At 38.6% G+C, this 13,035-nt stretch overlaps 1 protein-coding gene across 3 annotated transcripts in view; it reads right to left on the bottom strand.

Moving 5' to 3' along the window:
- Nucleotides 1–5,606: 5,606 nt before the first annotated feature.
- Nucleotides 5,607–13,035, bottom strand: part of TACC2 (transforming acidic coiled-coil containing protein 2) — a 157,525-nt gene continuing 150,096 nt past the window's right edge. For all 3 annotated transcript variants that reach the window (XM_081329392.1, XM_081329390.1, XM_081329391.1), the window contains 4 exons: nt 9,368–9,528; nt 8,185–8,291; nt 7,623–7,743; nt 5,607–6,107 (listed from right to left, as the gene is read on the bottom strand). In XM_081329392.1, coding sequence (XP_081185518.1) covers nt 6,042–6,107; nt 7,623–7,743; nt 8,185–8,291; nt 9,368–9,528 — 455 coding nt within the window. In that variant the 3' untranslated portion in view covers nt 5,607–6,041. The remainder of the gene's footprint in view (nt 6,108–7,622; nt 7,744–8,184; nt 8,292–9,367; nt 9,529–13,035) is intronic.

Genomic DNA, 13,035 nt, shown 5'->3' with positions numbered 1-13,035 from the left:
TATTTGCACCTGCACATGTATAGCACTGCAGCCCTTCACCTATTATTATTGTTATATACATAAAAAGAACTGGCTTTATTTGCAGTCAAAACAAATCAGCTTTTTCTATCTTTACTTGGAGGCAGCTTTAACGACAATAGAAACATCCAATAACAGTAATGTAAGTGGTTTCAATCACTTTATAGAAGGTGGTTATGGTTTCCACTTGATGGAAAAACAGCCTCACCATAAATGTTTTAAAACTGGATATATTTCCAACATTGACTCTAAATAAATAAAAAAAGAACTCCATGTTCTTGAAAATTCAAAATTGTATCATGCAATGTCTTAACTTTCTTTGTACAGTTCAATCTAGAAAAAAAGCACAAAACACTAATCCCTAATCATGTAAATATCAAGATTTCAACAGGATAACTTAACTTCTTTTCCCTTTCATGTCTGTAGTTATGAATTCTGAAGAAGGAGTTTAGATATGCAACCACTACAGACATTAAGTAACAAAGTCTTGGTTCCATACTTCATTTACAATTTTGTGTGTGCACACGTCTAAACAGTGCTTTTTTTGTAAAAGAAAAAGGTGCCGGAACTCACACATGTCATACAACCCGCCTTGCCTATCCTACAAGGTTCCGTCCAAAAAAGGTGCCGGAACTCCGTTCTGAGCGTTCTATGAGAAAAAAAAGCCCTGCGTCTAAAACTAGAATTAAGAAACAGGAGTTTGCTCCAAAAAGGAATGTTAATTTATCTTTAAAATAATTGAAGCAACAGTTAGGACTCCTCTTGAATTTCAAAGATGGAAAACACCAGTAGAAAGTAATTGGTTATTGACGATTTTAAGCTACCTTAAAAAGCATTATTATTATTATTATTTGGAATGTTTAAATCCTCAGTTATGCTAAATGGGAGAGGAAACATGGAACAAAATTACTTACTTTCTATGGTGAAAAGAAAACTGAGAAGGACGAAACTGGCGAATGGCTTCATCATGGAGAGCCAACAAAAGTATTGTTAGACAAAACAACGGATTGTCATTTACGCTCTAATGCTTATTCAGCATAGTTAATCCTCTCTAGAGGATCACGTAGCGGCTAAATGATGCAGGGTATACTGTAATGCAGGGTATACTGTTTTTTTCTGGCTATTCTTCAAGTCAGATACATTCCTCCATATCCAGTGCTTTTTTTGTAAAAGAAAAAGGTGCCGGAACGCACACATGTCATACAACCCGCCTTGCCTACCCTACAAGGTTCCATCCAAAAAAGGTGCCGGAACTCCGTTCTGAGCGTTCTATGAGAAAAAAAGCCCTGCCCATATCTCTAGCATTCTCAGGAGATAACTTTTTATCAACTATCTAAAAAGGAACATCTCATCCACCCACATTTCACTCAGCCTTTCCTAAAAACAATGGAGTACTAATTGGCATTTTATGGGAGTATATACATAAATGTTTTCAGATAAAATACAATATTCTTAGTTTATATTCAATACAAACTAGGTATTCAGTATTTACCCAATTCTAATAGCTCAGCCAATATATGACAAGCCAGAAATGTTCCTGTTCATTTTCTACTAAATGTAAAGAAAGCTATTGTCACAAAATCAGCTGTTGAATTCATCATCCATTTTACTGCTTTATTGTAGACTGAGTATTAAGCTCACATATATTCCACTCTAGTAAGAATGAGCATTCTGTTGTGATTCAGGGTCAGCCTGTGGGTTCGGCAGTTGGGTCGGACGACTCAGAGGAGGAGGAGGGGGGTGTTGAAGACCTTGCTGAGGGGGTTGAAGATCTTGCTGATGAGAGCCCTCAGCCAGGCCCCTCCCACTTGGTCACCACGGAGACCCAGCTGTGTGAGCCTGACAGCATGGATGAAGATGACCCACAGCTGGCCCTGTTCAAGGACGCCCGACGCAGGAGGCAGTCAATTAGGAGTAAACAGAGGAAGGCAATGGGGCTTCTCGGAAGGAGGCAGAGAGAAGCCATGCCCTGAACTCTATATAAGGGGAATGTCTGGAAGGGCTGGTTTGCTGAAGGCAACCGCTCGGATAGTTCATGTTTCTTAAAGCTCCTGTTTCTTGGTTTGTCTTGTTCCGTTTGTTTTTGTAGTAATAAATTTGGCAGGCGTAATTCCAGCCTCTTGCCTTCTTGTAAAAGGGGTTGTCCCTGCCTTTTCTGCAGGGCCGGTAGCAGGCTGGTACAGAACACATTCCAGTTGTAAACCATGTATCCAACATCAAATTATGGGAGAGGCTGTAAGATGCATCGATCAACTATTTACTATAGGATTCCTCAGTTAATTCAAGCCAAACCTTAATACAACTTTTAAGATAAGTTGCAATATGAAAAAGTTTCTCTTAAAGCCAGTTAAAGCTCAGGAGGAGACAAAACAGGGAATTTGCCCCCCCCTCCTTTTCAGTTTTTGTATCGATGATGTGCTGTGATGACTAAACCAGGGCTTTTCAACCTTTTCACAGATTGTACCACTTTTAGGACATGACAATATTTGAATACCACCAGTGCTTAGCAAGGTGTCAAAAACTTGATGACTTAAAAAAGGGGAGGGGGGATTTTGGGTTTTAGTGGTTAGATTCATGTGTTGTTATAGAAATGGCTAGTTTATAATATAACGGAAAAGTAAAAAGTTGAAGTTCAATGTTAATGCTTCAGAGGAAGTCGGAAATCAAAGCCTTTTCTTTTCTTTTTCCCTTCTCCCCTCACTTTCCCCCCCTTTTTCCTCCCCATTGTGTCCTACTGTTTGCTTTTGTATTTTATTCTATAATCTAATAAAATAAAACTAAAAAAGGGAAAAAAGTACTGGTTTTAATTTCTTCTGTGGCAGTTCCTTTGCTGAAACACTTTCCCTTTATACTGACAAATGTATGATGAATTTCTCTATATTTATTAATATGCACCACTACCTTGATGGTCAGGTGGCTGGTCGGCCTTTCCTCTTTCTCCTCACCCACTCAAAAGCCCCCCCTTCTCTCTCTCTCTCACACACACACATCCCCCCAAAGCGTTTCCTCTCTGTCCCCCTCTCTCACACACACAATTCCTCCCAAAAGCCTTTCTTCTCTGCCTCTCTCTCTCTCTCTCTCTCACACACACACCTCCCCAAAAGTCTTTCCTGTCTCTCTCTCACCGCTTCTCTGACAAAAGCCCTTTCTCTTCTGACTCTTTCTCTGGCATCTTTTTTCCCCCCTTTCCCACCAAAACTGCCTCCTTTTATATTCCTTTCTGTCTCCACCCTCCTCCTCCTTTCTCTTCCGGGTGTGCTGGAAGTGCCGATCCTGGGGCCTTTGTCTCACCCCAGCAGCCCTGCAGCTCCTGAGGACTCAGAGCAAGTCCTGCACTGCGCTGCTTTGGCTCATTCCCTCCCCTGCTACACTTGGCTAGGCTAGGCAGGGATGCATACCACCTGCCATGTGCCAATGTACCACCAGTGGTATGCGTACCACCCGTTGAAAAGCCCTGGTCTAAACAACCCAAATTTCCATCCCTGTAAACTAGAGAAATCACAGCACAGCTCTGCTGCTCATCACAGACAACACTGTAGTTCTTTCCAGGACCCTAACTGGCCTTAAATGAGATCTGAGAACTTTGGTCCAATACTGCAACACTAATAATCTGGAAATAAACCATCATAAAACCAAGATTATGACTTTTGCCAAAAGGTTGAAACTCTGTTTATGGAGCATTAATGACCACAAAATAGGACAAGTGACTAGCTTTTAAGTATTTAAGAATAGACCTGCATCTCACTGGCTCAAGGAAAACCTATTGTGAATGACCAGCTGCTACTGGTCAAAGATCCATTCTTATTTTTTTCCAATCCAAGAAAGGACATTATGTTAGTAGTAATTAAGCTCTTTCAGCTAAGCTGCTAGTCCAGCTCCTTTATGGACTCTGGTTCTGCCCCCCCCCTGCCCCACATTTCAACTCTCTGGAGACGGTACTATCCAAATTCATCAGAGCAGCTCTCCAGATTCCATGCTGTATCTTAAAACGCACATCTACGATTGGAAACAGGTATGATCAAAGTTGAGTCAAGAGTGTGCCTAGCTTCTATAAATCTTTGGTTAAAGCTCAACTTTTATCTTCAAGGCTTAGCACCATTAATTCTTCAGGACAATTTCCAATCCACATGGATCAAGGCTGTTGAATCTAATCTTTTAAATCTAGGCTGCTCTCCCTCCTCAAGAACTGAGGAGGCAGTCTAGCCTACATTTAGAAGATTAGGTGAAATCTAATGGGATATGATCAAGTGAAACAAATCCTGAAGCAAAAGTTAAAGGATACAGAGAGACAAGTGGATCTAGGGAAGACCCCAGCTTTCCTGTGACCAGGTATTGTCACTGCTGCCAGCTACCTTACCCAGCTAGAAGTACCCAGCAGTTGGAAAGCTTCCTATCTTGCACAATGCCATGCTCTTCCCTCTGCAATATTGATAAAAAGTGCTTTTTACTGAAACACTCTGCCTCTATGATTCCAGAGGTGGAAACTACAGAATGTTCTATTTCACTGCTCCTTTTATGGAGACATATGAACCAGATTCATCCTACCTCTGATTAGTAGATGTCCTCGTTGCTCAGATTCAGTTTATGCCCAGATGCTGCTCATAACTGAAGTATCCCTTGTTTCAGTAAATTTCAAGTCTATTGCTTTCTAGAATTTTAGCATCAAAATAGATCTGATATTTATCTTTACAAATGATACGATTCTGGAGTAGGGTTGAATTAATCACTACACTAAGTAACCTTGTTGCTCAGAAAATGTCTGCCTGTAAAAAAGCATTTATTTCAATTTACCAGGACTTAGTTCCAAAACAACTGTGGGCAATTCACAATATAGTTAATAACAAAAACACAATATGAAAGAAAATAATATAGGATCTGGTCACTCTGTACAAACTCCTGAATCTTGCTTATTGTGGGACAACAATATTCTTTTTAACTCATACTTTCCACTTTTACCTGTTACTATGTCCTTTATCATTGTCACATTCATATTTTCTGCTATTACTGACAAATGTATTTATTATGATTTTTATGGCATGCGCTTTTCTCCCATGTCAATGTATAGCCTGTTGCTACTCTTCATGGACCCATTACACTTCAGCTGTTACTGGAGGATAATATCCCTGCTGTAGTTATTCTGAGGCAAAAGTTTACCTCATACAAGGAACATCTATCAAGTTTATAGCTGAAGCCGAGCTTGTCAGCAAACTCATGTCAAAACACTTTTAAAAAGCACAGGAACCTTTAAAGTCAAATATTTCCAGTAACTTGTATCGGCCCTAGCATCATTTGTACAAGCATTCAGAAGAAAAGTCACATATTTATACTAGTAGATTTTTTAAATATATAACTTACAATCTTCTCTTGGGAATTTTGCACACAGTATACCTGTGTGATCTCTATAGCATCCTGGCTGTATTGATGTTCTGAGAAATAAACCAACGAAATAACAGAATAGTATATAAAAAGCTGATGATACTGAATATCAGATTTAGACTGATTTTCAACTTCCCAGTTAATAATATGAAACCCATTTTCAAATTGGAAGGGAAAAATTATTTATGGTAAGTATCACAGAGGCAAGTACCTTAATTTTTCAAGTTTCCATTTTATTTTACAAATCAGAAAATGCAGATCAAATTTACACTCCTTAAGGCAAGAGTCCCCATGCATGTAATACACATTTATATTAAATCCAAAAAAGACATCCAACATGGGAACTCATGTACAAAGGGAAGGCTAAGATGAGCAACTGTAATTTATTAAAGAACTCGACAAATCTCCCTGATACAGGAACTTTTGAGATCAACTTGCTATGAATTATACAAAGGAAAGAATTGCAGACAATAGCAAGGATTTCTGATAGTCTTAGTACTGCATACAATCAAATCAACATTATTAAGAAAAAATACAGTAGTGCATACAAAAAGTGAAAATAGAATCCATTCACATCACTGCCTGGATATCACTGTGCCAATGGTCATATTGCACTCAAGTTTGTAATTTAGGGTTTTGGTTAAAAGTTAGCTTTTCCCCATTTTGGCAATCAGTTCATCACAAATCTTCGTCAACTCTTCTATTTCTTTATTCTGAAAGAAACACACATGCACAGGAAGAAAGAATAAACATATTTTAGTTAAAAGCTATTTTGCACTCTTTTTCAATTATCAAAATAAGATTTGTTGCCATTAAGAATATAGTACATGCTGGGGAAAGAGCGATTATCTGTCTGCAATTAATTAGCAGCATTTAGTTCTGTCTGCAATTAATTAGCAGCATTTAGTTCTGCTTATACCAATCATTTTGCTTAGTCTTATCACTGTGGGACTTTTCAGGAAAGCTTTCTTTCTTATGCTTAAAACTTTTCTTAGATTCAAATCATTCTAAAAGGATAAACAACTGCCTGGTAGAAGCCAGATTTCTACTAACAATAGGCTAAGCCAGAGGTTTTTCAACCTCAGCAATTTTAAACGACTTCAGTTCCTAGAACTCTCCCAGAATCTATGTACTACTAAAACACTCATGTCTGTTTGTAACCTTCAATTGGGCACATTAGAGCAACAATTTTTAAATCAACATACTTCCAATGGGACAACTTTTCAATGCACTAAGCCACAGTCACCCATCCATGAATTAAGGCTGGAGTGGGTACTTGTTTCATTAAAAGCAGATAAATAGTATGATGGTGCAGTGCTTTAGTGTTGATCTCCAACAGGCCTTTGTACTGGAAAGTAGTGCAAACATGCTGCCTGCCTACAGTGCTTTGAAGCCTTTGAAACCTGTGTTGATTATGGGAAAAAACCCAACTGTTTAAAGCACTGTAGAGATATTAAGAGCCTTAGTGGAGCAGTGGGCTAATGCCTCCTTAAGTAACCCCAGCTGCCTGCAATTAGTGCAGGTTCGCATCCCACCAGGCTCAAGTTTGACTCAGCCTTCCATCCTTCTGAGGTAGGTAAAATGAGGACCCAGATTGTTGGGGGCAATTAAGCTGACTTTGTAATAATGCCGCTTGGGGTGTGTGTGAAAGCCCTAATAAGCAGGCATATACATAGAATGAAGGCTACTGCTAAGCTTGTAAGCCGCCCTGAGTCTTCGGAGAAGGGTGGGATATAAATGGAATTAAAAAATAAAATAAATTTAAAAAAAATTAACACTACCTCCCTCCCATTCCACTATTTTTGGAGCTCAAACATGAAGTGCTACACAGCCCCAATAAACAGTAAAATACTAAGTCTACCCAATCCTTGAATGCCCAAACACACAGTGAAATCTAACCTCTGCTCTCTCTGATGTTACTACATCACCTCCATAGACAAGTAAGCCACCACCCATAGACAACTCGGCCCAGAGTTACCCTGTGGTAAAGTGGGTGGCCAATCAATTTGAGAAATAAATGGATAATACCGAACTGCTGAGGCAGAGCCACCAGCAGCACCACAAAAGCAATTTAAAGAATTCTTGAAGTTTTTAAGGATAGCATTTGACAGCAAAAAAGATTGACTGTTTTACATTGTTAAAGCCAACTGCTATACAATATAAGCTTAGGGAGCAACTACCACAGTGTTTCCTCTATAAGCAGCTTTGTACAGTTCAGAGCTAATCACCTTCTGTTCCAGTGTTCTTTCCAATGCATCCACTTTTAACTGCTCTTTACGAAGGCTGGCTTGGTAAGCTGCTTGTTCTTGCTGAGCCTTCCCCCGAACTTGTGCAATTTCAGCGTTGGCTCTGCAGAAACACAGGTATATTGAGTCCCAAGGAACCTCTCTCTCGCTCCCCTCCTCTCTCTCCCTCTCCCTCTCTCTCATGCATTCATGTCAGTGTTGACTCCTGGCAAGTGGCCAGACTACTTCCTGAGGTTTTCTTGGCAAGATTATAAAAAGCATACTGGTATACCAGCTTCATACTGTATTATGTAAGATTTGATATTTGGTGCTTAACTGAACCTTTCCTGAATGTTTTAAAAAGTAGGGGATTTTTTGCCTATAAAACTGGAGGGGAACCTTAAGGAGTGACAGAATACATTTTATAGGAATCAGATCAAAATTAGATGTAAGTACTGACAAGAATCAGATGGAAAAAGAAAACTCCGGAATTAATTTGTAACAGACTTCAGAACAGAAGTTCTTGGTTGAAATTCAGGATACCTCCCAAGTCCTAATAAAATACCTGTCCAGTTTTTCCTCTGCATGAACCTTGAGGGCTTGATATCTCTGCTCTTCTTTTTTAACTCGTGATAAATATTCTTGTGCGCATTTCTTTAATACTTCTTCATTCTTTAATGGCAAACATAAAAAGAGCTTAACAACAGACAATAAGGGATTCACTGAAAGTTGTAGGCTTTTGACCATACTCTACAATTTTAGGTAGTAGGCCATTTTACTGAAAGCAAACATAAAAGCAGTAGATTTCCTTAAAATAAGAGACACAGAAATATAAATGCGAAGCAGCCATCTCTGTATGAATTCTACAGGCCATGCATGGCATATGACGCTCAGGCAGTGTAAGAATCCCTTTTCTGCAAACTCCAATGTCTACAGAAAACAGTTGCTTCGGATTTTTGGCCAAGTACAAAATTGCTTTTAAAATACAGTGAATGAATAAAAAAAATGAATTAAGGGAAAATTAGTTCAAGTTATACTTTTTGCATGAATCAGGGAACAACATATAATCTTGACCCCACCAGAGTTATGATAACAATGTACTTTCAGTGTCCCCATTGTTCTAGGCCAGGGGTCCCCAACCTTGGCCACTCTATGACTTGTGGACTTCAACTCCCAGAATTCCTCAGCCAGCATGGCTGTCCACAAGTCATAAAGAGGCCAAGGTTGGGGACCCCTGTGCTAGGCTTTGCATTTCCAGACTAGAACTGCAGAGCCATCTTCATGCTCACAGATATATTGCACAACAGTCTGACTTCTTTGAACTCAAAGGACTACCATAAACTGTTTACACATATTCTTGCAATATGCATAAGCGTGTGTAACAGGTTTCTTTGGCAGTTATCTCCTTTTACTAGAGCTAGGTGGCAGCGCTTTCAGGCTGATGTGTCTCAGGTTATTAGATTAACGATGGTTGTACATCTTTAACCTAACAAATGGGTTAAAAGTGTTCTGTCAGAAGAAGCTCTGAGGATGGAAAGGAATCTTGAGAATTGGCACATCCAAGAAGAATTCTTATCCCCAAACCCCTGAGTGCAAGGACCTGATCTTCAGCCCAAAGCCGGCTGGTTGATGTGGAAATCAGGACCCCTAGTGAAATGAATACAAAAATGCAGCCATAACTCCAGACCTATACATGCGCCTGAGTGAATGTAGGTGTTTTGATGAAAGCATTATTCACTATGACTTACCTTCCTAAATCCTTCAAGAACGTCTTTCATTTTTTCATATCTTCTGAAAAGATCTGCTAGAGATTTTTCCACAGAGTTCAGGTCAGCTAATGCTTGCTCTTTTTCCATAATAAGTTGCTGGACAGTGTGATGGGACATGGATTTTTCTCTCTGCTCGTCCTCTATAGGAGATAACGATTAAAAGGCTCAAAAAATAAGGAATAGTTTTAAAAACTTAAAATTAAATTAAAGCATGAAAATGAGATCATACAAAGTAGAAGGAGTGGCATGTTTGTCTGGTAAATCTGTTAAGCATTTAAAACATTGTTTTATCATGGGGATAAATATTTTATCACAACACTTGAAACATTTAACTAGGGCAATGGAACCAACTTCTTGTCCTTTACAAGTAATAATAAGAATCAAGTATTTAGCACAAAGAAAAGCTCCTTTATGGGAATCACATTGCCATAAATCTGCAGCATCGCTTCAGCAAGAATAGAAAGTGTGAATCAATGTAAAATAAATTCTTTCTACTGACCCAAAACCTCCCACTAGTCTGGGAAAACCTAGAATCATTTCAACTGAGAACTTTAATAGATGAAACCATATATTTCACTTTATAAAATGGCGCCTCAACCTCTAACATCAAATGTTCCTTAAATAAAATAACAGACAAATCTATACAAATATTTATAATAACTCAAAAAGGATCCTGCCAGATGGCACCATTCATGTTGGACAAACTATTCTGATTCTGGAAACAGAAAATTATTATAAGATTGAGTCTGCATTAATTTACTTGATTCTTACCTTTAAGCATGTATGTGTCTGTGGTCCTTAGTAATCTTGTAAAAGTGATTCTACAATTTAACTATAAGCGCTGCAAAATTTCCCCTCGGCCTTTCCTGAATTTCCCACTACTCAGTTTCACAGGGTGCAACACTACCTGAGAATTTCTCCTCCACTTTCTCCCCACCATGCACAGATTTATGTATTTCTATGATTCTCTTTCTTTTTCTCCATTTTCTAATATTGTAATCCAGTTTTATCCACCTGCAGTGTTTGGGACTGCAATTCCCTTAAATCTGAAGTTGTGCCAGATTTTTTCAGACATTCCACTTTAAAAGGTCTACTTTTTACAACATTACAGTTATTATCAAGTGTCTACTTTTCTCAGAGCTGGAGCAAATCAGAGCTTATACAGCATGTGAACTGTGAACAGCTTTGGTTGTATGTTATTTTTAGATGCATGTGCATAATTCTCATGCATGCATAATTGCAGTAGAACATAAAGCAGTCTTAACTTTATGATGAACCAATTCCTTTTGTTATTGCTTCTCTGAGAGCAGTTCTGTCAATAAAAACAACGAAGGTGCAGAAAGTCTTCGTTTAGCTTCATTCATTGAATATATTTTCAAAATGCCAGTGAGTTCCTCATTTATTCTTAAATCTAAAGAGGACTCTAATATGTCATTTTGCACATCTTTTACCCCACACTAATATAAAAAACTATGGAAAGAAATAAGATGAAAGAAGGAATGGAAAAATAGAATATCTTTGAATGGATAAGTTTCTGTTGAGACTGCTGTAAAATTCAATGACTGAAGAAAAGTGGAAAAGAAGAAAACTTGGCTAGATGTAGTTTTACAAGTAAAGCAACAGAGAATTTGTCACTACCACTTGTTTATAATTTAATATGAATACACCAAGCACCTGCACATGAATTATTTGATCTTTCAGGTGCAAGCATCAACGGAATGTGCCATTCCTCTAATGCAGGGGTGTCAAACTGCTGGCCCGCAGGCTGGATGTCTCATGCCGAAACTGCTCCCACCCCATTGCCAGTAATGGAAAAAAAGTTGCGATACGTCGCGACACGTCATGTGACGTTGCAAGTTTGACACCCCTGTTCTAATGTATATAGTATTCTAAGTACATAGAGCCATGGTGGTGCAGTGGTTAGAATGCAGTATTGCAGCCTAATTCTGCCAACTGCCAGGAGTTTAATCCTGACTGGCTGAAAGTTGACTCATCCTCCTATTCTTCCAAGGTGGGTAAAATGAGGACCCAGGTCGTTGTGGGCAATATGGTGACTCTGTAAACTGCTTAGAGAGGGCTGTAAAGCACTGTGAAGCAGTTTATAAGTCTAAGTGCTATTGATACTGCTACTGTATTGATTTGCACACAGCATACTAAACAGAATAGGGAAACATCTAGACAAGAGTAATATGTTGTAAATCACACGTCAATGGTTGCTGGGGACATAATTAAGAGGGTGATTTTTTGGGGGGTCTTGTTTTCTTTCTCCAGTCTTTTGTGGAAGTTTAGTCAACTCTGATAAGCAGAAGGGTTGTGAAGGTGGTTGCAAATCAAAACTACTATGTTGCCTTAGTCCAGGGATGGGGGAATCTTGGCTCTTTTATGACTTGTGGACTTCAACTCCCAGAATTCCTAAGCCAGCATGGCTGGCTCAGGAATTCTGGGAGTTGAAGTCCATAAGTCATAAAAGAGCCAAAGTTCCCCACCCCTGCCTTAATACATTAGTGAAACTAAGCCTAATGCAGACAACCCTAAAATTAAAGTAAATATGGGATTCTTTAGTTTATAGGTTCATCCAAAGTGTTATCTGAATGACAATCCTACTGAATTCCAGAGAAGTTACTTTCAAATGAAAACAGAAATGGAAGTGGAATTATATTTTCATAGAAGTATGTTTTTAAAGCTCAATCCCCTCCCATTATTACATATAATAAAACATTTGCTTGATTTGAAGGAGTTGGACTAGAAGATCTCCAAGATCCCTTCCAACTCTGTTATTCTGATCAGGATTCTTTGAATGAAATCCTTAAAAAAGATTAAGAGTTTCATTGCTATTATATAATTTGAACCACACAGGAAAGAAAACATTTTTCAAACAGCTTCTTCTAATCCAGCACTGCCCAACAATGGGCCATAGTAAATTTCTAGCCAGTACTGAAAGAGATTAAACTTAATTTTCACATGTAATATGCACCTCATTGATCACTTTTCAAAGATGTTTTTTCCCCCCTATGCCATTTAGCAGATTCAAATCCTAAAATGGAAAAGGCAATTTGGGACAGGTTTTCATTCTGCCAGGGTAGAGCATGCAGCCTTCAAGTTTTTCTCTACTGATTATGGGTCTTCACAGAAGTGATCTGTTTATCCAGAGCTCCAGTAAAAAGTCATGGAATATGAAGAAAGAGATTGTAGGTCTAATTGACACATTAAAGCTTGCACAATACTCCAAAAGATGCTGGGGTCCAGTTCTAGAGTCTGGAAAGGATGCAACCCCAGGCTGTGGTTAAGAACTGATTTATGGGGGGAAAACATCAAGTCCATCCTTCTTCCCTCGTTGCAAACTTGACAATCAGCACCATACTCAAAGAGTATCGTCATTCATACTAAGATATTAATTATTTGAAATGGATTTTTTTGGCTTATTGGCTGCTCTAATCAATAAACACTGAGCAACACATAACTCACTAAAACTGAAGTTTGGGTTAACATGGTAATCAAAAATTAAAACCCAGACAATGCAATGCAAACAATTATGTGCACCAAGAAGCAAACATTCCAAGGAACACCAATAAAACAAATGTTCATCCACAGACAAAGTCCTAATAGCCCTGCCCCCAAGATTGATAAAAGAAGCCAAATCTGCATTG

The sequence above is a fragment of the Vipera berus genome (assembly GCF_964194415.1).
Source record: "Vipera berus genome assembly, chromosome: 5".
Lineage (NCBI taxonomy): Eukaryota > Metazoa > Chordata > Lepidosauria > Squamata > Viperidae > Vipera > Vipera berus.
Note: the sequence above shows the minus strand (reverse complement) of the source record. Positions and strands in the feature narration are given on the sequence as shown.